The sequence below is a fragment of the Schistocerca serialis genome, chromosome 2 (assembly GCF_023864345.2).
Source record: "Schistocerca serialis cubense isolate TAMUIC-IGC-003099 chromosome 2, iqSchSeri2.2, whole genome shotgun sequence".
NCBI classification, from domain to species: domain Eukaryota; kingdom Metazoa; phylum Arthropoda; class Insecta; order Orthoptera; family Acrididae; genus Schistocerca; species Schistocerca serialis.
The window spans coordinates 687,268,773-687,293,616 of NC_064639.1; the positions used below are offsets into that span (position 1 = coordinate 687,268,773).

The 24,844-nt window shown below is 39.0% G+C and overlaps 1 protein-coding gene across 3 annotated transcripts in view; it reads left to right on the top strand.

Annotated features, from left to right (window-relative positions):
• The window catches only part of LOC126455667 (probable enoyl-CoA hydratase, mitochondrial), a 55,585-nt gene that overhangs the window by 21,215 nt on the left and 9,526 nt on the right, over window positions 1–24,844 (top strand). For all 3 annotated transcript variants that reach the window (XM_050091436.1, XM_050091437.1, XM_050091434.1), the window contains exons 2-6: window positions 1,399–1,599; window positions 2,916–3,040; window positions 5,600–5,804; window positions 16,716–16,835; window positions 17,130–17,197. In XM_050091436.1, the coding sequence (XP_049947393.1) occupies window positions 1,515–1,599; window positions 2,916–3,040; window positions 5,600–5,804; window positions 16,716–16,835; window positions 17,130–17,197 (603 nt within the window). In that variant the 5' untranslated portion in view covers window positions 1,399–1,514. The remainder of the gene's footprint in view (window positions 1–1,398; window positions 1,600–2,915; window positions 3,041–5,599; window positions 5,805–16,715; window positions 16,836–17,129; window positions 17,198–24,844) is intronic.

Sequence of the window (24,844 nt, forward strand, 5' to 3'; positions counted from 1 at the left end):
TGTCCACTCCTCAATGGTGATTCAGTATAGATCCCTCAGAGTGCTCGGTGGGTCATGTCATCCATAAACAGCACTTTTCAATCTATTCCACATATATTTGATATGGTTCATGTCTGGAGAACATGCTGGCCACTCTAGTCGAGCGATGTCATTATCCTAAAGGAAGTCATTCACAAGATGTGCGTGATGGAGGTGCGAATTGTCATCCATGAAGATGAATGCCTCGCCAATATGTTGCCGATATGGTTGCACTATCAGTCAGAGGATGGCATTCATGTATCATACAGCCAGTACGGCACCTTCTGTGACCATCAGCGGCATACATCGGCCCCACATAATGCCACCCCAAAACAGCAGGGAACCTCCATCTTGCTGCACTCACTGGACAGTGTGTCTAAGGTGTTCAGCCTGAGCAGGTTGCCTCCAAACACGTCTCAGACAATCGTCTGTCTGAAGGCATATGCGACACTCATCGTTGAAGAGAATTTGATGCCAATCCTGAGTGGACCATTTGGCATGTTGTTGGGCCCGTGTGTACTGTGCTGCATGGTGTCATGGTTGCAAAGATAGACCTCACCATGGACATTGGGAGTGAAGCTGCACATCATGCAGCCTATTTCATGCAGTTTGAGTCATAACATGACATCCTGTGGCTGCATGAAAAGCATTATTCAACATGGTGGTGTTGCTGTCGGAGTTCTTTTGAGTCATAATCTGTAGGTGGTAGTCATCCACTGCAGTAATAGCCCTTGGGTGGCCTGAGCGAGGCATGTCATTGACAGTTCCTGGCTCTCTGTATCTCCTCCATGTCCGAACAACATTGCTTTGATTCACTCCAAGATGCCTGGACATTTCCCTTTGCGAGAGCTCTTCCTGCACAAAGTAATAATGCAGATGCAATTGAACCATGGGACTGACTGTCTAGGCATGGATGAACAACAGACAACATGACCTGTGTACCTCCTTCCCGGTGGAATGACTGGAACTGATCGCCTGTCGGACCCCCTCCGTCTAATAGGCGATGCTCATGCACGGTTGTTTACATCATTGGATGGGTTTAGCGATAGCTCTGAACAGTCAAAGGGACTGTGTCTTTGATACAATATCCACAGTCAATGTCTATCATCAGGAGTTCTGGGAACCGGTGTGGTGCAAAAATATTTTTTATGTGTGTATATGATACATACTAAAGTAGCTTCTCTCTCTCTCTTTCTCTCTCATATTTACATGTGATGAAAATTATTTTGAAGCTCCTTTGGCTACCATAGAATTTTGAAAATGTTATGTACATTTCAAAGAATATGTTGTTTTCTGTTGTATTAAACAAGAGATTACATCAGCTTGAAATATGCAATGAAATCAAATGTGGAACATTTACATTCTTCTAATTTGTTTCAGGTGCATCATACCAGTACATATTAACTGACACTTTAGGTGAAAAGAAAAATGTTGGTCTAGTCCAGCTGAATAGGCCAAAAGCACTGAATGCTTTATGTACTGATTTAATATTGGAAATGGATAAAGCTATTGCTGAATTTGAGAAGGATGATAAAATTGGGGCTATCATCATCACAGGGAATGAAAAAGCATTTGCTGCAGGTTAGTAACTGTGAAGCAATTTGAAGCACAATAGCTATCTCTGTTGTTAATGAATATAAATGAAATATAAATATTTTATTCTTATTTACAATAGACAAGGTTTGCTTCATTAATGCTAATCACAAAAAGTAATTTGCCTATTTCATATCAAAAACAGCAAAATGGAAAATATGATGCTACTTTTTATTCATCCTTAAATTTAGGGTATTCCTCTAACAAATATCTGCTGTGTTGTAAGAGGTTGGTGAACTGATTACATAATATCAGTTTAGAATCTTATATAAATTTACTGATTATAAATGTACCAAATTGGCTTCTAGGCAAAAATACCTTACATGACATTAGAAACAGATTCCCTAAAAATACTTATTTCATAGTAAGAGACTAGTCTATTCTTGCTGCAGTTTCAGCTGCCAGAGACTGTAGCCATGTGTGTGTGTGAGTGTGTGTGTTTGTTGTCTATTTTCAACAAAGGCCGTGTTGAGTGAAAGCTCATTCTCCGACAGTCTGTTTGTTGTGCCTATCTGCAACTTGGCATTTCCACTATATGGTGCGTAGCAACTATTCTTTTCATAATATTGATACATGCCATCCTGGTTTACAATTTTGCTAATATTTTATATTTTCCTTTTTTGTTTGATTTTGGTACATATTACTGTATGTTTTTATAATTTTAGCTTTTTTGGTTAAAATACTGATGTTTTTTGTTCACCTTTGACTCCCTTCCATTGTTTAATAGTAAAGACAACTGTTTATCATATAATGAGCAGCTGATGAATATGTAAAAAGGGAGTGAAATAATGTAGTTCTTTTGAATTTGTGTTCCTCAGAGGGCATACATATCCACACATCTCGCATTATCTTACTTGTGACCCACTCCCTCCCCCATTCTCACTCACATATATGCACATTATTATTAGCTATGTTTGATTCCCTATTACCACTAAAGAGCGTGAGCTGATCTGACACATTTGAGAAAGAGGGAAAATAGTTTACCTTCTTAATTCATTTACATGTCATGTTTCATAAATCCCAAATGAAGGGGAGCCTCCAGGGACGAGGAACAAGTAAATTATATATTAAAAGACAGAGAGAGCCATCATAGACAATTTCTCTAAATCATAGTAAAAACACATTATAAATAGTGCTATTGTGACCATACTCTTACATCTTTGCCTAAGACCAATGAAAAATGTTACTATAGTATTTTCTGCTTTTATTGCCCTAAATATATTTTAAGGTAAATAATTGCTATTTTATATTTTTAGAATTATTTCTATTTCTCACCTCAAAATTTTATGTGAACTTTCAAACAGGTGCTGACATAAAAGAAATGCTGGACCAAACATATTCTGTTGTCATGCGGGGAAGCTTATTTGGGGAGTGGAAAAGAATTTCACACTGCACCAAACCTGTGATAGCAGCAGTAAATGGATATGCGGTAAGATTTTTCTGATTCATTGTTTTGTAAGTCCATGTTTGTCTTTATAGTAGCTGTGTACTGACCATCATAGCCCCCATTTTTAATTTTAGATGATAATGTCATACTCAGTAAAGTCTCTTTCTTTTAAAGCAGTTTCTGCTTCACAACTTAACACATATATCTAATTTGTAAGGAATGTATTGTCATGTTGTTGGTATAAGTGATGTTTACACTTGATTCTGATCTTGAAAGATGGGCAGAAATTACTATGTCATAACTCAAACATTTTTCATAATTTTGGTTCTGTTCTTGACCTAAAATGCTGGAAACAATTGACACCTTAATTTAGTTTTAATCCAAATTTGGATATGGAATGAGATGAAACAGTAGATGTACCTTCCTATGATGGTGAGGTGAAAATTATGACAGTCACTGAAGCCTGGAAATTGAGATTAAAAAATGCATTTTTTAAAATGTAGTTCCCTACTGGGTAAATTCACTCCTCCACCATCTTTCCATTGACTACATTCACTCCTGAAGTGTAATTCTTGAAGATCTGTAAAATATTTGTCTGCAGGTGCCATAAATTCTTCACTGGGTGCAAAATGTTTTCCAACAAATTCCTTTAGATGTGACAGAAGAGAGAAGTCAACAGGCACCAGATCTATAGACTAGAGTAAATGCTCTAATAATATTTACTTCAAATGCCTCAGTTTCCCACAACCAAAGGATCTATGTTAGCAGGTGCACTATCCTAATAAATGACGCTTTTGTCCCATTTTGCAGTGTAGGTCTCTTCTTAGACATTTTCATTCAATTAAGCCATTAAACATATGAATTATTCATTAACTACTGTTTTATGCTTTTCAAGCTGATCAATGACAAGAATCCCCTCTGCATCCTAAAAAATACTGATCACATACTTTTTGGCAAATGAAATTGACTTCACTTTATTTTTAACCCAGGATCCCTGGCTTCCACCTGCTGCTTTGCTTGCCATATGATTTGTGGCATGGTGCAGTGGGACTACACCACATCCACAATCACAAAATAGTTCAAAAACTCTGTTGGATTCTTTTTAAAATGATCCAAGCTTTGCTGCAACTTTTTTCACATTTGACTTTGGTCAGCATTCAACAAATGTCAAACTGTGCATCTGTTTAGTCAATCCTTTTTGTAAAATGTAGTGCATGTACTGCCTTTCTTCTGACATCCCTATGAAGTCAGCTATTTTATAAAGCTTCTATTGTCAATCATCCAATTTGAATTTTTGTTTGTGCTTGCAATTTTTTTGATGGCCTTTTATTGGATCATATTCAAGAAAAACATGATCACATTTGAAATGTGCCTCTCATTTCTTTTTTTAATGAATTTGCTTTGGGAATAAACTTTCCAAAATACAGAATTTTATAATGGCAGAGAGTTGAAGTTTACCCAGAAAAAATAAAATATCATTGTTATCATTGTCATCTTTTTGCTAGCATAAGGACTCTTCACTTTGTTATCCAACGTGATATCCTATGGATCAGCTCACTCAATGAAATCAGATATTTACAACAGTTTATCTGTAAATAACCAGGAGATTGGATCCTCAACATTGAATAAGTAATTTTAGCATAGTAATCATTGATATGACTCAGGTCACTATTATAAGCAATTGCATATGACATAATACATAAATGTCATGGTAGATTTCTTATGAGGCAATATAAGGATGAGACCAATCAAATTTTGCATGAATAAAATTAAATATATTAAACATTATTAATGTATATATGCAAACTAAAGTGAAGAATGAATATTTTTATCAAGGCTGGGATATGAACCCAGGTCTCCTGTTCACTAGGCAGATGTGCTTGTCACTATGCCACCCTGGCACAATGGCTTTGCACTACTGCATGGACTACCCTAGCACACTTACCTTCACAATCAAAATTCCCATTCATGCTGCAGCCCTCTTAGTACTCCTCCTAAACATGAATAGCATTGCGGAGGCTCTCCACCTGTTTTGGAATAGCACCTCAGCATTGAACAAAATGGTGCAGCCTGCCTGAAACCGAGGCATATGTGCTTTAATCAAGGGTGTCATTGTGGTTAGCAAATCTGCCTAGTGAGCAGGAGTTCAAATCCCAGCCTTGGTAGAAGTTTTCATATGTAGCTTAAGTCTGTTTGTATACATCATAGATGTCTGAGACTTGAAAACATCTCCAGAACCATAGAGTTTCATTTAATTATTAGTTGGGTGATAAAGGGAGTAGACCTGGTTATCAGTCATATTGAGTTCATCAGGGCTGCATGAAGAAATTACTGAAGAGATCAGTTTATATCACTTTTTTATGCTCTCCAATATGTTATTAAAATTTCACCCTCAGTATTGTATTTTCGCTGATGGGTTTCATCAAAAGAGCACGAAAGACTCAATGGACATCATATCAAGAATGTCATACTATATCTTTTACAAACTGATAAACATCTTATATCCTTCTGTTTGGATTACAATGACTGCAAATGTTTCTTTAACAACTGTAGTTATAGGACATAGTCAGAAAAAATAAACAGACTGAAATAATATTTCAGCTTGGTGGAGGATGTGAAATGGCAATGATGTGTGACATTATTTATGCTGGTGATAAAGCTCGTTTTGGACAACCAGAAATTATAATTGGAACAATACCTGGAGCTGGTGGTACTCAGAGATTAACAAGAGCCGTTGGTAAATCAAAAGCTATGGAAATATGCTTAACTGGAACTCCAGTTTCTGCAGAAGAAGCAGAGAAAATGGGTAAATTTCACACCAAAAATTTGTTATTTGAAACTAATGGATGTAGAATTAATGTAGCAAAACTAAATAGTGCTCTTGCATGTGTTTCTTAGCATTGTTATGTAACAACAGGAATATAGCTAAGAGTTTCTATTAGTTTTACCTTGCTGCACTGTTTCATCAGCCAACAACAATAAACTGATATACATGAGCAAAAAAATTTAACTAATCAAGTTTCCCACATGACAAATGCTGTTAAATGATATGGTATATCCTGAGTTGTTTCCAAAAATTATTTCCCATTTACAGTCATTTCTGTCCCCTCCATTCTAGAGAATAGTGCCGCCATTCCTGTTTGAAAATATCTAGCACCAGTAGGTTCACTTGCATTTGGGTTGTACCTTATTATACTGATAATGTGACAGAAACTAAAATCACAAGAAGGTATCTACACTCTAAGAAAAAAAAGAAAAGAAAAAGATGCTCTATGAAGGAATTATCTGAATGGATCAGAAATTTGTAGATGTGATGTACATGTGCAGAAAAATATATGATTATAATTTCAGAAAAAATGTATGATTAATTCAAGAGGAAGAGGTGCACAAATTGAGCAAATCAATAACATGTTGGTCCATCTCAGACCCCTACGCAAGCACTTATTCAGCTTGTCATTGATTGATAAAGTTGTTGGATGTCTTGGAATGTTGTGCCAAATTCTGTCCAGTTGGTATGTTAGATCATCGAAATTCAGAGATAGTTGGAGGTTACTGCCCATCATGCTCCAAAAGTTCTCAATTGAGTAGAGATATGGCAAACTTGCTGACCCAGGTAGGATTTGGAAAGCATGAAGACAACCAGTAGAAGCTCTCGCTGTGTGGGGGCAACCATTATCTTGCTGAAATGTAAACCCAGCATGGTTTGCAATGAAGGGCAACAAAACAGGGCATAGAATATCATTGATGTACTGCCATGCTTAAGAGTATTGTGGATGGCAACCAATCGGGTCCTGCTATGAGGTCATCACTCCTGGCTGATGGGCAATGTGGTGGTTGACATTCACACTGGTATTCTACTGCTGTGGAGTGTCTCAGATACATCTTCAGCCTTGAATCTCATTGACAGGAGTGAAATTGTCTCCAGTGATGAGTCCCGCTTCGAACTCAGCCCTGATGACCAGAAAAGACATGTCTGGATACCTCCTGGACCTGACAGGATACCAACACAAGAGTTGCCCACCATATGGCCTGAAAACCATGAGTGATGGTTTTAGGTGCCATTTCATTTCATGGCAAGATCCCTTTGGTTGTCATCTGCAGAACCCATAAAGCACAGTGGTATGTCAACAATATTCAACATTCCATTTTATTGTCTTCGTGGCAAACTATCCTGGGCTTACATTTCTGCAAGATAATATGCATCTGCATATTGCAAGAGTTTCTACTTCTTGTTTTCATGCTTCCCAAATCCTACCTTGGCCAGTGAGGTCGCCAGACCTCTCCGCAGTTGAGAATGCTTGGAGCATTATGGGCAGTGCCCTCCAACCAGTCAGAATTTTGATGATCTAACACACCAAATGGACAGAATTTGGTGCCATATCCCTCAGAAGGACACCTAGCAACTCTATAGATCAATGCTGCGTAAAGGCCATAGGTGGGTCAATACGTCATTGAGTTGCTCAATTTGTGAATCTCTTTCTCTTGATTAAATCATCCATTTTTTTCTGATACTGTAATCATTTATTTGGCTGTGCATGTGCATAACATCTGCTGGTTTTCATCCCATTTGGATTATTCCTTCATGGTGAATCTCTTTTTTTTTTCTTTTTTATCTTATATCTATAGACTAGACAAATATAAAATTTTAAAAATGGACTGAACCTTCATCTACATCTACATCTACATTTATACTCCGCAAGCCACCCAACGGCGTGTGGCGGAGGGCACTTTACGTGCCACTGTCATTACCTCCCTTTTCTGTTCCAGTCGCGTAAGGTTCGCGGGAAGAACGACTGTCTGAAAGCCTCTGTGCGCACTCAAATCTCTCTAATTTTACATTCGTGATCTCCTCGGGAGGTTAAAGTAGGGGGAAGCAATATATTCGATACCTCATCCAGAAACGCACCCTCTCGAAACCTGGCGAGCAAGCTGCACCGCGATGCAGAGCGCCTCTCTTGCAGAGTCTGCCACTTGAGTTTGCTAAACATCTCCGTAACGCTATCACGGTTACCAAATAACCCTGTGACGAAACTCACCGCTCCTCTTTGGATCTTCTCTATCTCTTCCGTCAACCCGATCTGGTAGGGATCCCACACTGATGAGCAGTACTCAAGTATAGGTCGAACGAGTGTTTTGTAAGCCATCTCCTTTGTTGATGGACTACATTTTCTAAGGACTCTCCCAATGAATCTCAACCTGGTACCCGCCTTACCAACAATTAATTTTATAATATCATTCCACTTCAAATTGTTCTGCACGCATACTCCCAGATATTTTACAGAAGTACCTGCTACCAGTGTTTGTTCTGCTATCATGTAATCATACAATAAAGGATCCTTCTTTCTATGTATTTGCAATACATTACATTTGTCTACGTTCAGGGTCAGTTGCCACTCCCTGCACCGAGTGCCTATCTGCTGCAGATCTTCCTGCATTTCGCTAAAATTTTCTAACGCTGCAACTTCTCTGTATACTACAGCATCATCCGCGAAAAGCCGCATGGAACTTCCGACACTATCTACTAGGTCATTTATATATATTGTGAAAAGTAATGGTCCCATAACCCTCCCCTGTGGCACGCCAGAGGTTACTTTAACGTCTGTAGACGTCTCTCCATTGATAACAACATGCTGTGTTCTGCTTGCTAAAAATTCTTCAATCCAGCCACACAGCTGGTCTGATATTCCGTAGGCTCTTACTTTGTTATCAGGCGACAGTTCGGAACTGTATCGAACGCCTTCCGGAAGTCAAGGAAAATAGCATCTACCTGGGAGCCTGTATCTAATATTTTCTGGGTCTCATGAACAAATAAAGCGAGTTGGGTCTCACACGATCGCTGTTTCCGGAATCCATGTTGATTCCCACAGGGTAGATTCTGGGTTTCCAGAAACGACATGATACGCGAGCAAAAAACATGTTCTAAAATTATACAACAGATCGATGTCAGAGATATAGGTCTATAGTTTTGCCCATCTGCTCGACGACCCTTCTTGAAGACTGGGACTATCTGTGCTCTTTTCCAATCATTTGGAACCTTCCGCTCCTCTAGAGACTTGCGGTACATGGCTGTTAGAAGGGGGGCAAGTTCTTTCACGTACTCTGTGTAGAATCGAATTGGTATCCTGTCAGGTCCAGTGGACTTTCCTTTGTTGAGTGATTCCAGTTGCTTTTCTATTCCTTGGACACTTATTTCGATGTCAGCCATTTTTTCGTTTGTGTGAGGATTTAGAGAAGGAACTGCAGTGCGGTCTTCCTCTGTGAAACAGCTTTGGAAAAAGGTGTTTAGTATTTCAGCTTTACATGTGTCATCCTCTGTTTCAATGCCATCATTATATCGGAGTGTCTGGATATGCTGTTTCGAGCCACTTACTGATTTAACGTAAGACCAGAACTTCCTAGGATTTTCTGTCAAGTCGGTACATAGAATTTTACTTTCGAATTCACTGAACGCTTCACGCATAGCCCTCCTTACGCTAACTTTGACATCATTTAGCTTCTGTTTGTCTGAGAGGTTTTGGCTGCATTTAAACTTGGAGTGAAGCTCTCTTTGCTTTCGCAGTAGTTTCCTAACTTTGTTGTTGTACCACGGTGGGTTTTTCCCGTCCCTCACAGTTTTACTCGGCACGCGCCTGTCTAAAACGCATTTTACGATTGCCTTGAACTTTTTCCATAAACACTCAACATTGTCAGTGTCGGAACAGAAATTTTCATTTTGATCTGTTAGGTAGTCTGAAATCTGCCTTCTATTACTCTTGCTAAACAGATAAACCTTCCTCCCTTTTTTTTATATTCCTATTAACTTCCATATTCAGGGATGCTGCAATGGCCTTATGATCACTGATTCCCTGTTCTGCACTTACAGAGTCGAAAAGTTTGGGTCTGTTTGTTATCAGTAGATCCAAGACGTTATCTTCACGAGTCGGCTCTCTGTTTGATTGCTCGAGGTAATTTTCGGATAGTGCACTCAGTATAATGTCACTCGATGCTCTGTCCCTACCACCCGTCCTAAGCATCTGAGTGTCCCAGTCTATATCTGGTAAATTGAAATCTCCACCTAAGACTATAACATGCTGAGAAAATTTATGTGAAATGTATTCCAAATTTTCTCTCAGTTGTTCTGCCACTAATGCTGCTGAGTCGGGAGGTCGGTAAAAGGAGCCAATTATTAACCTAGCTCGGTTGTTGAGTGTAACCTCCACCCATAATAATTCACAGGAACTATCCACTTCTACTTCACTACAGGATAAACTACTACTAACAGCGACAAACACACCACCGCCGGTCGCATGCAATCTATCCTTTCTAAACAACGCCTGTGCCTTTGTAAAAATTTCGGCAGAATTTATCTCTGGCTTCAGCCAGCTTTCTGTACCTATAACGATTTCAGCTTCGGTGCTTTCTATCAGTGCTTGAAGTTCCGGTACTTTACCAATGCAGCTTTGACAGTTTACAATGACAATACCGATTGCTGCTTGATCCCCGCATGTCCTGACTTTGCCCCACACCCTTTGAGGCTGTTGCCCTTTCTGTACTTGCCCGAGGTCATCTAACCTAAAAAACCGCCCAGTCCACGCCACACAACCCCTGCTACCCGTGTAGCAGCTTGCTGCGTGTAGTGGACTCCTGACCTATCCAGCGGAACCCGAAACCCCACCACCCTATGCCGCAAGTCGAGGAATCTGCAACCCACACGGTCCCAGAACCATCTCAGTCTCTGATTCAGACCCTCCACTCGGCTCTGTACCAAAGGTCCGCAGTCAGTCCTGTCGACGATGCTGCAGATGGTGAGCTCTGCTTTCATCCCGCTAGCGAGACTGGCAGTCTTCACCAAATCAGATAGCCGCCGGAAGCCAGAGAGGATTTCCTCCGATCCATAGCGACACACATCATTGGTGCCGACATGAGCAACCACCTGCAGATGGGTGCACCCTGTACCCTTCATGGTATCCGGAAGGACCCTTTCCACATCTGGAATGACTCCCCCCGGTATGCACACGGAGTGCACATTGGTTTTCTTCCCCTCTCTTGCTGCCATATCCCTAAGGGGCCCCATTACGTGCCTGACGTTGGAGCTCCCAACTACCAGTAAGCCCACCCTCTGCGACCGCCCGGATCTTGCAGACTGAGGGGAAACCTCTGGAACAGGACAAGCAGCCATGTCCGGCCGAAGATCAGTATCAGCCTGAGACAGCGCCTGAAACCAGTTCGTCAAACAAACTGGAGAGGCCTTCCGTTCAGCCCTCCGGAATGTCTTTTGCCCCCTGCCACACCTCGAGACAACCTCCCACTTTATCTTAAACACAAAGAAATAAAGGAAGGAAGGAAATGTGGTAAAAGTGGAGAAAGATGTACAGTAGGTGAAAGGATGTCAAAGGGTTCAGAGGCGATAATGGTGCCCATAAGTGCATTGTTATTTTTCAATTTTTGCTAAACTATTTATTGCCATTGGGAGGACATTAAAGCAAGCCAAAAAAAGTTAATTGATATAGATCTGAGTTATGGCATGAATCAAGTTATATAAACTCCTGGAAATTGAAATAAGAACATCGTGAATTCATTGTCCCAGGAAGGGGAAACTTTATTGACACATTCCTGGGGTCAGATACATCACATGATCACACTGACAGAACCACAGGCACATAGACACAGGCAACAGAGCATGCACAATGTCGGCACTAGTACAGTGTATATCCACCTTTCGCAGCAATGCAGGCTGCTATTCTCCCATGGAGACGATCGTAGAGATGCTGGATGTAGTCCTGTGGAACGGCTTGCCATGCCATTTCCACCTGGCGCCTCAGTTGGACCAGCGTTCGTGCTGGACGTGCAGACCGCGTGAGACGACGCTTCATCCAGTCCCAAACATGCTCAATGGGGGACAGATCCAGAGATCTTGCTGGCCAGGGTAGTTGACTAACACCTTCTAGAGCACGTTGGGTGGCACGGGATACATGCGGACGTGCATTGTCCTGTTGGAACAGCAAGTTCCCTTGCCGGTATAGGAATGGTAGAACGAGGGGTTCGATGACGGTTTGGATGTACCGTGCACTATTCAGTGTCCCCTCGACGATCACCAGTGGTGTACGGCCAGTGTAGGAGATCGATCCCCACACCATGATGCCGGGTGTTGGCCCTGTGTGCCTCGGTCGTATGCAGTCCTGACTGTGGCGCTCACCTGCACGGCGCCAAACACGCGTACGACCATCATTGGCACCAAGGCAGAAGCGACTCTCATCGCTGAAGACGACACGTCTCCATTCGTCCCTCCATTCACGCCTGTCGGGACACCACTGGAGGCGGGCTGCACGATGTTGGGGCGTGAGCGGAAGACGGCCTAACGGTGTGCGGGACCGTAGCCCAGCTTCATGGAGACGGTTGCGAATGGTCCTCGCCGATACCCCAGGAGCAACAGTGTCCCTGATTTGCTGGGAAGTGGCGGTGCGGTCCCCTACGGCACTGCGTAGGATCCTACGGTCTTGGTGTGCATCCGTGCGTCGCTGCGGTCCGGTCCCAGGTCGACGGGCACGTGCACCTTCTGCCGACCACTGGCGACAACATCGATGTACTGTGGAGACCTCACGCCCCACGTGTTGAGCAATTCGGCGGTACGTCCACCCGGCCTCCCGCATGCCCACTATACGCCCTCGCTCAAAGTCCGTCAACTGCACATACGGTTCACATCCACGCTGTCGCGGCATGCTACCAGTGTTAAAGACTGCGATGGAGCTCCATATGCCACGGCAAACTGGCTGACACTGATGGCGGCAGTGCACAAATGATGCGCAGCTAGCGCTATTCAACGGCCAACACCGCGGTTCCTGGTGTGTCCGCTGTGCCGTGCATGTGATCATTGCTTGTACAACCCTCTCGCAGTGTCCGGAGCAAGTATGGTGGGTCTGACACACCGGTGTCAATGTGTTCTTTTTTCCATTTCCAGGAGTGTAATTTTGGTCTTACCAAAAAGCAGTAGTTTTGCGTCGTTGGTAGACACAGACAAAAAGAAACAGTACTTGCTAGGCTAGGAATGCAGGAGGGAAGGGTGGCAGGTAGACAGGCTAGGCATGTGATGATAATATCAAAGACAGTTGGGAGCAGCACACTTTGAAGGTGACAGGAATTGGGAAAGGGTAACAGAAGCTGAGGAATTTCTGAAAAAAAAAATTGTTTAAATTGGGTGAGTAGTCACAAAGGTAACTACAAAATAATATACTGTGGTGATTATACTGATTATAGTAATGTATCCAAACTGAAATAGGGTATTTGCTAACTACTCATCTCTTACAATTTGCACAATATACCCAATGACTATACTAGAATTACTATGGCCAGTGGTATCGTTATAAATTGTATTATCACCAACAATCAGGAGGTAACTTTATAGCACCAGCAACTAAAATTATCTGTCTGATCAGGGAGAATAAGTAATCCCTGTAGAACAAAATGTGAAGCCTAGGAAACTGTATATTAAATACAAAAACTGTATGACAACAACATAAATACCTACAATCACAATCTGGCTAATAAAGGTTGGACTGAAATCCAAAATGGCAAAGGTTGAATAAACAGTTTTAGCTCCTTCATAACCAGATATTGTGAATATACTGATGAACTATTCCCATCAAAAGTAGATGTAAAGATGAAATAACTGGATTGCATTATGTATCATTATTACTAGAGAAATGTTTAAAGTGACACACAGCATCAGTAAATATAAAACTAATTGCATACATTTTTATGACACTAAAAGAAAAATAAAATACTACACCATAATCCTAAAGTATATGAAAATTGCTATTGGGTAGGTAATTATTATCTCAGACAATAAGCCAAAAACAATGTGAATGACCATAAATTCAGAAACAGCCCCAAGGATATCAGCTGGAGCAATTCTTTACAGAGAAATCCAGAAACTACAGCCAAAGCCAAAGCATTTAATGGTTAGTTTGTAAATGCAAGCAAATATTTAACAAAGTATATCTCAGATTTCAAGAACAAATGATATAAATGTTTCACGTCCACTAAGAAATCCATATATCTATTTCCAGCAAGTGAGGAAGAAGTAAGCAGAATCATAGATTAATTAGAAAACATCAAGACTCAGAACATCTACCATATCTCAAATACAACTGTCATCTAAATTTATTGTTAAACCATTGATCAACAGAATTAATGAATTCACACAGATGGACTGTATCCTGAGAGTTTAAAAATTGCTAAGTTCCCACCATTACACAAAAAAGTCAATTCTATAGAACCTGAAAACTACTGACATGTTAGTATTATACTAGTAATGTCAAAAATCTTCAAACATATTCTGTATTATGGATCAAGAAACTTCTTTACATCACAAATTATCTTATTCAGAAGCCAACAGAGATTACAGACAGGTTAATCCATTGCTTCAGCAACACAATACCTTGTTGGCTGTGTACTACAGGGACATGGAGGAATCAACAATTGATGTATTCAGTGACCTATCAAAAGTTTTTGATTTAGATGATCACAAAATTTTTCTAGAAAAGCTAAAATTCTATGGGGTGAGAGGCAATACTACTCAGACATGGGGAAGATCATTAACAATAGGCTTCAAGGAAGTGTTCTAGAGATTTTTTAGTATATTGTATATTAATGACTTACCTCATGATATCCAACAGGAATATAGCCTATTTGCAGAGGACACCAACACTTTAACTAAGGGATCAATCTAGAAGGAGCCACAATGAAGCTGAAAGACTTTTACGTAGACTAAATAAATAGTTTAGAAATAATAAACTGATAGTTAAAAAATTATGGACTTCATAAACAAAATGATAAAAATCAATGAGAACAAATCTGAATGAGTACCATGGAAAAATTTGTAGGTTTCTGACTTTATGATAAATTAACATGAACAGAGCACATCCATATCAGAAATAGTAAATAAATTCAGTCTACTATATGTTAATGGAGTTAGCCAAAATTGTTAATATTGAAGTCCTCAAAATATTTTACTTTTGACTCTTTAATCCATTATGTAATATGGAATATAACCATGGGGACGCTCAGTAAATACAAAGAAGGTACTTACCATACAGAAAAGGTCTATTGGCATAATGACCAATGAGAAATGTCAGAAGAAATGCAGACAAAAATTCAAGCTTTTAAATATTTTACCAGTAACAAACATTATAAAATACTAGGATACACCAAGAAAAACATTAGTCATTTTAATAAAAATAAATAACTGCACCAACATGAAACAAGAAACTGGTGGAAACTAAAAACAACTCAGCTTAGGACAAGTTGTTATGAGGAACGTGTAACATATATGGGGATGGACCTATTCATTTGTCTTTCAAACAATATCAGCCAAATAATGAGCATTAAAGCCTTCAAGCACACAGTCAGAGAAATATTGCATAAAGATCCATTTTATTCCATACATGAATTTTCTGATCATTGGAAGGTAAATCCAAAAAGAAGATAGACACAAAGCAAGAAAATGAAAGTAACTGTCATTTAGTTTTGATATGTAATATATACTTATGTAAATTTACATGTAAAGGAATTAGTCATAAACTTTAAAGTAGAACTTAATACACTGCAAAAAGCACATATTTATTATCCTGTAATATGTTCTATATGTGAACTAAATTGTAAAGCACACTATATAAATGTCATAGCAGAATAAGAATGTCAAGGCTCATATCTAATGATACAACATGTACCAATTGTAATACATCAAATGTATGATTAAAAAATATAAGTTTAAGTAAATTTGATACAAAAAGCTCACATCATACTGAAAATTACTATGGTGTACAGCTTATTTTACCAACTAGTATAGTAATTAAGCCTGCATGATGTTTTAATATCTTACTTGGTATTCCACTGCAATGCAGAATTCACGTGTCTTAAATATAAGATCCTTAATAGTTTCATCCACAGTTATATGCCTGAAAATTGTGATTCAGCTGATAATTTCTTTGTTCGTTAAAGAAATTCTGCAGCTTATGATGTAGCGGGTGTCCACTGACTTTAGATTGGTCTTGTCCTTCTCACCGCATGTATTAAATAACTGCATGAGTTGTGCTGATTTTGACAGAGAATAGCTGTTCCATTTCTTCATATTTTTCCTATGTCTTGCATTTTGACAATGTAAAGGATAGAGTGAAAATTGTTTCTGTTTTTCATATGAATAATTACTGTTAAGCTTGTGTTTATGTTTAACAATATTAGGAAAGATGACACATTGACACATTCAGTCGCAGACAGGCACAACAAAAAGGCCATTACATATTATAAGTTTCAGCAAAGCCTTCTTCGGCAGAGAAAACAAACATACATTCACACAAGCAAGCACCCCTCACGCACACATGAACACAAACACAAGCTCCTCTCACCGGTATTTCCCATCAGAGTGCCAGTGGTAGTGGTCATGTGTGTGAGGTGTGGTTGCTTATGTGGATGTGTATGTGTTTTCTCTGCTAAAGAAGGCTTTTGCCAAAAGTTATAATGTGTAACAGTCTTTTTGTTGTGCCTGTCTGCAACTCAGTGGGTCATCTTTAAAGTGAGTAACAATCTATCATTTTCCTAATATTGTTGGCATTCCAACCTAGAGTTTCCATTATTTGTATGTTCAATAGTTTTGTGCATTTATTATCCTAAGTGAGACATGCACAGCTGCTCAGTAAATACTGAATCAGGGACACAATACACAATGTGAGACTTTTTACAGGACTTGTGAGCAAAGTGTTCCCTGCCAGTCAGCTTATGAGTGAAGCCATCAAATTAGCTGAGAAGATCTCTTCACATTCACCTTTGATTGTGTCTCTGTGCAAAGAAGCAGTAAACACTGGTAAGTACACACTTCTGGGAAGTGTGATAATAATGTACTAAAATGAAATGGACCATTATTAAAATAGTATTTGATGATGAGAAATGAAATATGAAGATCTTATAAAACCAGAATACAGAAATGTTTCCTATTATTTAGGCACAGTTGTAATCATATTGAAATAGTAACTGATGAAAATCATTATTTATCAATTATCTTTACATACATTCTCATTTAAACAGAAACTGGATAGAGTTTAAAAATAATTTTAAGGGAGACATGTAACAAGTAAACAAAAATGTTGATATTTTTCAGCTCTTGAAACAACTCTTCAGGAAGGCCTTCACTTTGAAAAGAGGACATTCCATGCAACGTTTGCAACAGTAAGTTCAGTTAATTAAGGGAGATATTATGGTCATCTGCTTTTAGGAAACTTGAGAAACTTGCTCTTTATTAAGTAAGACAAATTTACACACAACAAATTATATCAACCATTAGCACTATAAATTGCCACATACTTTGGTCCTGACTACAACTATTCTTTGAATGATCTAGCAGATGGGATGAGGTGAAAGAAACTTTATGAAAGTTTGAGTTGCACTCACATATAATTTCAGTATATGAATTAGTATAGCTCTCTCTGTAGAGAACCTTTCATGAATATCAAATCTGGAAGATGTGAGCAGGCTATTTCATGTTCTGTGATAGGGAATTTAGTTTTCAGGCCATGTGGAGAATAATAGTGGTTAATGCACTTTTGTTTCGTGAAAGCATTTAGTAGTATGGCCCTCGCCCCTATTTAACAGATGCCATGGATAGTTCTGATTCTCAGTAGACCATAATTTCAGTATTAGGCTCTGGCTGCAGTCATTGGTACAATATTTCTGGTTATTGTATAGTTTTGCCTAGTAGTAAATGGACAGGGAATGTGCATATTTTGTGCAAAAACAAGATGAATTCACTCCTGTTCATCATCAGTCAGCATAGTCCACAGTCAACAAGTTTTGGATTGCTGCAGTGGGCTGCAACAACTGAACATCTCTAGTGCCTCTAGACTTCCCTGGAAACCCTGAGGCAATAGCATCTGTTGATGCACTACTTCTGATCACTTTGACCTCATAATTGTGGGAGGCAATGTAGGAACTTTTCAAATGACTGTCACCTCAGCAACAAGTTGCTGCACAGTTTTGGTAGCATCTCTGAGGCAGCATCTCTGAGGCAGCATCATACCCAGAGCCAGTTGCAGTCCTGTAAATTGGTGCCAAATTGAAGACTTAAACCACAACTCGGCACTGCACTTATACGAGGTGCGACAATAAAGTAATGAGATTGATGCGAAAAAAAACGTTGCTTACCTTTTTAGTCAAGTTTAGTATTGTCTCCTTCAAAGTAGTTCCCTTCTGATTGCTCACACTTTTTCCAGCGCTTCTGCCATTGATTGTAACATTTCTGGAACTCATCTTCTGTAATATCATCCAAGACTCTCGTCACAGCTTTTTGGACATCTTGTGTTGTTTGAGAATGGTGTCCCTTGACCGCCGTCTCTTGGAAATAGAAAAAAGTCATATGGAGCAATATCTGGTGAATAAGGTGGCTGTGGTAGTACTGAAATTTGTTTTGAGGTTAAATTGCTGTACTGACAGAGCAGTATGGGATGGCGTATTATCTTGATGCAGAATCCAACTATCAGCAATGTTGGCACAGACATGAAGAATTCTTTTACGAAGTCTTTCTAAAATTTCTTTGTAGTAATATTGGTTAACTGTTTGTCCAGGAGACACCCGCTCTTTATGAACAATTCCCTTGGAATCAAAGAAGCACACAAGCATGCATTTCACTTTTGACTTTGACATGCGAACTTTTTTTGGTCTGGGTGATCCCTTTGAGCACCATGGTGAACTTCAGCATTTTGTCCCTCGATCATACTGAAAAAACCAACTTTCATCACCAGTGATAACATGGTTCAACAATTTTGGATTGATTTCCACTTGCTCTAACAAATCGGCTGCCACATTTTTCCGTGTTTCTCGTTGTTGTGGTGTGAGATTTTTGGGGACCATTTTTGCACAAATCTTTCTCATACCAAGATCTTCAGTTATTATTAGATGAACTGTTTCTTAATTGATGTTCAATTTTTCTGCAATTATTCTCATGGATAATCTTCGATCAGATCGTGTGAGTTCACGCACCCTGGCCAAGCTGACATCCGTCTGTGAGGTTGATGGCCATCCACTACGGTCTTCATCTTCAACATTCATTCTGCCTTCACTAAACATTTTATGCCAATGAAAAACTTGACCTCTTGACATAACCTCCTCTCCAAAAGCTGTCTGAAGCTTACCATAAGTTGTCGTCGCGTTTTCACCCAGTTTAATGCAAAAAGTAATGACATTCCGTTGTGCAGTATTATGCGGTCCCATTTCCATGACGAGAGACACAAACACATGTTAACTTATTGCAGCACAGCTCACAAATGAGCAGTTGCATCGATGTGCCGCTTGGACTAGAAGCAGCTTATAGACAAAGATCAAAGATATTGTGCCTACACAAGCCTGCAGGGTTGCCACATATTGCAAAGAAAATCAGTCTCATTACTTTATTGTCGCACCTCGTATATGGCTTTCTTGACCTCTGTGGTTGGACAGAGAATTGTAGTGCACCATTCAGTAGTTTGGGAGTATATAATAGAAAATAAATGGCTATTCATATATCAGAATATGCTATCTGATCAGAAGTATCTAGACATCCATATTTAATGCAGAATTGACCTCTAGATAACATGAGAGGTGTATCCACCACTATAAAAGGAGGCAGTGAGCATTGTGTTGTCTTTAGAGATGCAGTAACAGCTGAATGAGTCAGAGAGGAGAGCTAAGTGACTTTGAATGTGGACTAGACAATGGAAGTCATCTGAGTAACAAATCCATAAGGGACATTTTAACAATTTAAAGTTGCCCAAGTCGGCTGTGACTGTGAAATGAAACATGAAGGAACAACCAAAGCTAAAGCAAGACAAGGCAGACATCATGTACTGAAGAACAAGGACCATTGAGCATTGTGGGAGGTTTTGCAACAAAACATGTGAAATCAGTGAAAGGAATCACTTGTGAGTTTCATAGTGCTAGCAGCAGCCCAGCTAACACAGTGACCATACATAGAGACTTAAAAAGAATGAGGTACAATGATCAAGTAGGCCCTCATAAGCTACACATTTCTGTAAGTGCTAAGCAGCACTTGAAACGGTGTAAAGAATGACATCACTGGGCAATGGATGACAGAAAATAACTGATTTGAAGCAATTAATCATGCTATACCCTTGAGAAATTTGATGAAAGCGTTTGGGTTTGATGAATGCCTCAAGATCATTACCTGCTATCATGTGTAGTGCCAACAGTGAAGCACAAGGAGGTGATGTTACAGTACGGGGACATTTTTCATCTACACCTATGCTTTGCAAACCACTGTGAGGTGCATACCAGAGAGTATGTCCCATTATACTAGTTATTAGGGTTTCCTCCTGTTCCAGTCCCATATGGACCATGGGAATAATGATTGTTTGAATGCCTCTGTGCATGCAATAATTACTCTACTCTCATCCTCATGATCCCTATGTAAGTGATATGTGTGGGGTTGTTGCATATTCCTCGAGTCATTATTTAAAGCCAGTTCTCGAAACTTTTTCATGGTTAAGATGTGGTCCCTTCAGAAAATACTAAATGGAAAAACATAAGAAAACATTTTACAGCATTGAGTACTGTATTCAATAGAGAAACAGTATGGAGACAATGACTGCATAAACATTACAATACAGCCTAATATAAAGCAGTATTTGTGAAGTAATGATGTGTGAAAAATAACATTCTTGAAATGGAGTGGTCTGTCAAGAGTTCCGACCTTGACCAAATGGAACACCTTTGGAGTTGAGTTAAAATGCTGACCATACTACAGATCCCAGCATCCACTAACACTACCTTATCTGGTTTTGGCTCTTGAGGAAAAACGGTCTGCTATTCCTCCACAGACACTCAGACACCTCATTGAAAGTTCTGGTATGAAGCAGGTGAGATTAAAGGTAGGGTATTTAACACATTAAATCCAAAAAATAATTTAACACCCTTTATTAAAACATTAATTAAAGTACACTTGACCAAAAATGATACAGATGGAAAATTTAAAACTAGCTAATATGAAAAGCAAGTCAGCATAATGCAGCCACACCACTGCTACTATGGGCCCCCAAACTGTATCAAAGGTATCAGAGTAATAAAATAAAAAAGTAATTCAATTACTAGATAGTCAAGTTATAGAAAAATCTCACAAGTAATGGTTAATTGCTTAATGGCCAGTGGCTCATTTCAGAACTGGAAGAAAGAACTTTCAGGACAAATAGCCATCTTTAGAACAAATCTTAAATTTACTTATGTAATGTAAACCTAAATAGGACTGAGGTTTAAATGTGATGCAAGTAACTTCAAATAGTGAGTGCCATAGCCATGTAACAATAATGGCCTAACAGCTGCTAATATAAGGAAGTAAACAATCAGTCAAAAATTTATATCTATTTACACTATTTAATGGGAACAATTCAGAGTTTTAATTTTTGGAGGCACCAACTAAATGAGCATCATAACATTGGTTACTTCAAGCAGAGAGATATTAGTGGTAATTTTCAGTCATGTAACCCCTTACTCAGAGTAACGGCCAACTGCCAGCTCTAAGTTTGAAAAAAAGTAAGCGACCCAATATCGTAAGCAACCACAGAATCAGTTACAGCCACAAGGTAATAAATTACTGCTAATGACACAGTAAGTAAGATTTCAGTTGATAACAACACCAACAGAATATTAAGAAAGTCCTTAATCTTTGAAATTAAAGGGGTACAATAGCACGTGAACAAGTTAAGTGAAGGAAAAGTTGCGTCAATATAAGTAGTTAATGGCATTAACAGCAAACACATTTAATAATAATATTAGTACAGTGCCTGCATATGAAAATACAGCTGCTGGAGATAAAATGGTTTAGTCACATAAATAAGCTAGTAATTTATTTCAAAACCTACCTAAGGACCACCCTAAACATACAAGATTAACTAATAGTAAATGCTACAAAAACATTCACCTTTTGAGCTAGCGGTAGCCACAACACATAAATAGCTGCAAATGTACAATCAGCCAAACTACTCATTCGAGATCTCCACAGAAAATGCGGTCCAAGCATAAGTTGTGCCAGTTAAGGTTCTGGAGGTTCAGAAATTATTGCCATAACTGCATGAAACTCATGAGATGAATTACACACGTGAAAGAAACAATGCAAAACAACTGGAAATTGACTGTCGAAATTGATGTAATCACCATACACATGTGCACACACTCTAACCACTCACTACAATTATGAGCCTATTATGAAAGCAAAATCGTATTGCAACAACATTAAGGGCTATGCACCCTCTGTATTCAATGTACACAATAATGTACCTGGTGAACACAATGGTTAATCATTAAAGAGTGACTAAAACTCCATGTCTGTCATTCACCAGTAAGTACAGTCATGAATGAATCCCTAGCACATTCAGTCAGCAGATCTTAATTCAAATTTGAGAGCTACAGGACACAGTTTAGTTCCCAGTCTCAGTTGCTACCTCAGTAATGCTCAACCAAACATACAGACATCCACTGCCACAGTCTTGCACTAATAGTCACATGACAGGTCAGCTGTTTACTCTCACAGCATACCTCTAATCCAACTCCAATTGCCTTTATTTGGCCTGCACAGCCAAACTTGAAATTTCTGCCAACTGTGCTGGCCTTTCACAGCTGTCAATTCACCATGTATATTCCGGCCTGCTCCTAAACTAATACTAACCTCCAAAGATATTGATATATCCCAGCAGAGTTCAAGCTAGAAGAAGGGCAGGGGGGGAGGGAGGGGGGGGGGGGGGAGGGAGGGGGGGCGTTACACTCCATATTAAAGTCCACTAGCAGGTGCCCAGGTACTTTTGATGAAATTGGGTATGTGTACCATCCACATGGATTTTATGTAGGTTAAGGGAATATCTAAGAGACTAGATGACAAATTACAAGATGTAAGTAGGTAAAAAAGTAAATTAGCAGAGACCATTTGTACTAAACTAAAAGTTGGCCAAGTTGGAAGTGAATAGTAGCAAAATCTTAAATTCAGACTGGAATATATATATAGGAAGGTTAGCTAGATACAATGGCTATGATGTATTTATTGCTGTAAAGGACACAATAACGTCAAGTTAGGTTATTGCAGACTCTGTATTTGAAATAGCCAGACTCATGGCAGAAATTAAAGGTGGATCAAACATTGTAATTGAACACTTATATGGACAACACACTTCAAAAGAAGCTGGAGTTGCAGAATGTTTCAGAAAAAACACAGAGAATATAGCGGATAAATTTTCGACTTATGCTGTTGTAATAAGGGGAGAAGTCTGTTTGTCGACTATGAAATGAGAGTATATGTGCTTTATTTTTTTTAATATCAGGGGATTTCCAGTTTCATGCATGATGGCTGCCAACAACCTTTATATACTGTATCACCAGAATATAAAACTCTATTATGAACTCTAGTCAGAGATGCATAGCCTACATGGAAATTATTTTTACTCAAATATTGTGGCACTGAATGTTTGAAATTATTGTCTGCTGGTAGCATATGCTGTATCCACATTATAAATCTAATGTGTCTGTATTTGATTGGTCACTAGTAAATTCATTGTATGCTGTAGAAGTAATTGCTGCTACTCTTGGCCTTCTAGTACTACTAACTTGTATGTATCATGAATCACTATTGTAGTGCAGCCTTCCACGAGCTGTTCAACACAATGTTCATTTACCTGGATGACCTAGTCTACAAAAGAGAAATACTGATTTGTGCAAAGCACACAGAGGGACAATGTATACAACCTAAATTTTTGAAGGAAGAACTGACAACTCTGGCCCACAATACAGTATCTCCCGTCCAAGTAAGGAGACAATGAAATTCAAAAGAAATGAGCTTCATAAAAATGAAAGTCACTGTCCTGTACTTAGTTCATCATGATTTTTATAAAAATCTGAAATAAGCTGTTGGAAAGCATCTGCTCAAGGATATGGCATTGATTTGCTTGAATGCACCAGAGTTTAAATTGCAAATATTGGTGAGAAAGTATTGGACATTTGATGAAGCCAAAATTAGGAAGTAGTCCACAACTTTTGCACAATTGCCATGTCTTCCAGTGAATGCGAAAGAGGTTTATTCCAAATGAGTCTTTTAATTACTTCATCTAGGTCATTCATGCTTGTATGGACAACTTTTACACTTCATCAGGATGGCAGAGCCTCTTCTCACTCAGTTTAAACAAAACAAATATGTAGAGTCATGGCTGCTCCAAGCTAAACCTAATATTGGACTAAAATGAATTAATAAATATACACCAGCAGTAAAAAGAGCAGAGGAATAAACTAATGCAGTCAATAGCAGAAGCAAGAGGTGGTCTGGAAACAATAAATGTACACCAGAGGACATGCTAAAAAAATTACCAAAATCATTGATGAAATGTTACTAATTCAAATTTGCATACTTGCATATAAAGCAGTAAATCAAACCCAAAAGATAATAAAAACTTTTTAATGTTAAATGGGTATACCAGATTAGTTTGTGAAACCCCGAGACAAATAGACAAGGAAGAAAAATCTTAAAATTATTCTGCAAAGTGCAGCAAAATCATTCTAAGGCATGGGTGTCTGCAATAACAAATAAACAGTTCAGAAACTGATATTCCTCTAATACAGAGAGATACATTGTGAATTCAGATATGAATGTATTTTCAAGGGGGCACTGTCACTCAGAGATTACTGTACACCTAACATAAAAAAAGCAACAATTATGGTACTAGAATTTGATTGGAATCGCTTTTCACAATGCTAACAGTGTTTAACACAATGAAATAAAAAACTATTATGATATGTAGGCACATTTCATCTACATACCTCTTCTAGCATTCTTAACATGGAGCCAGAGGCTGC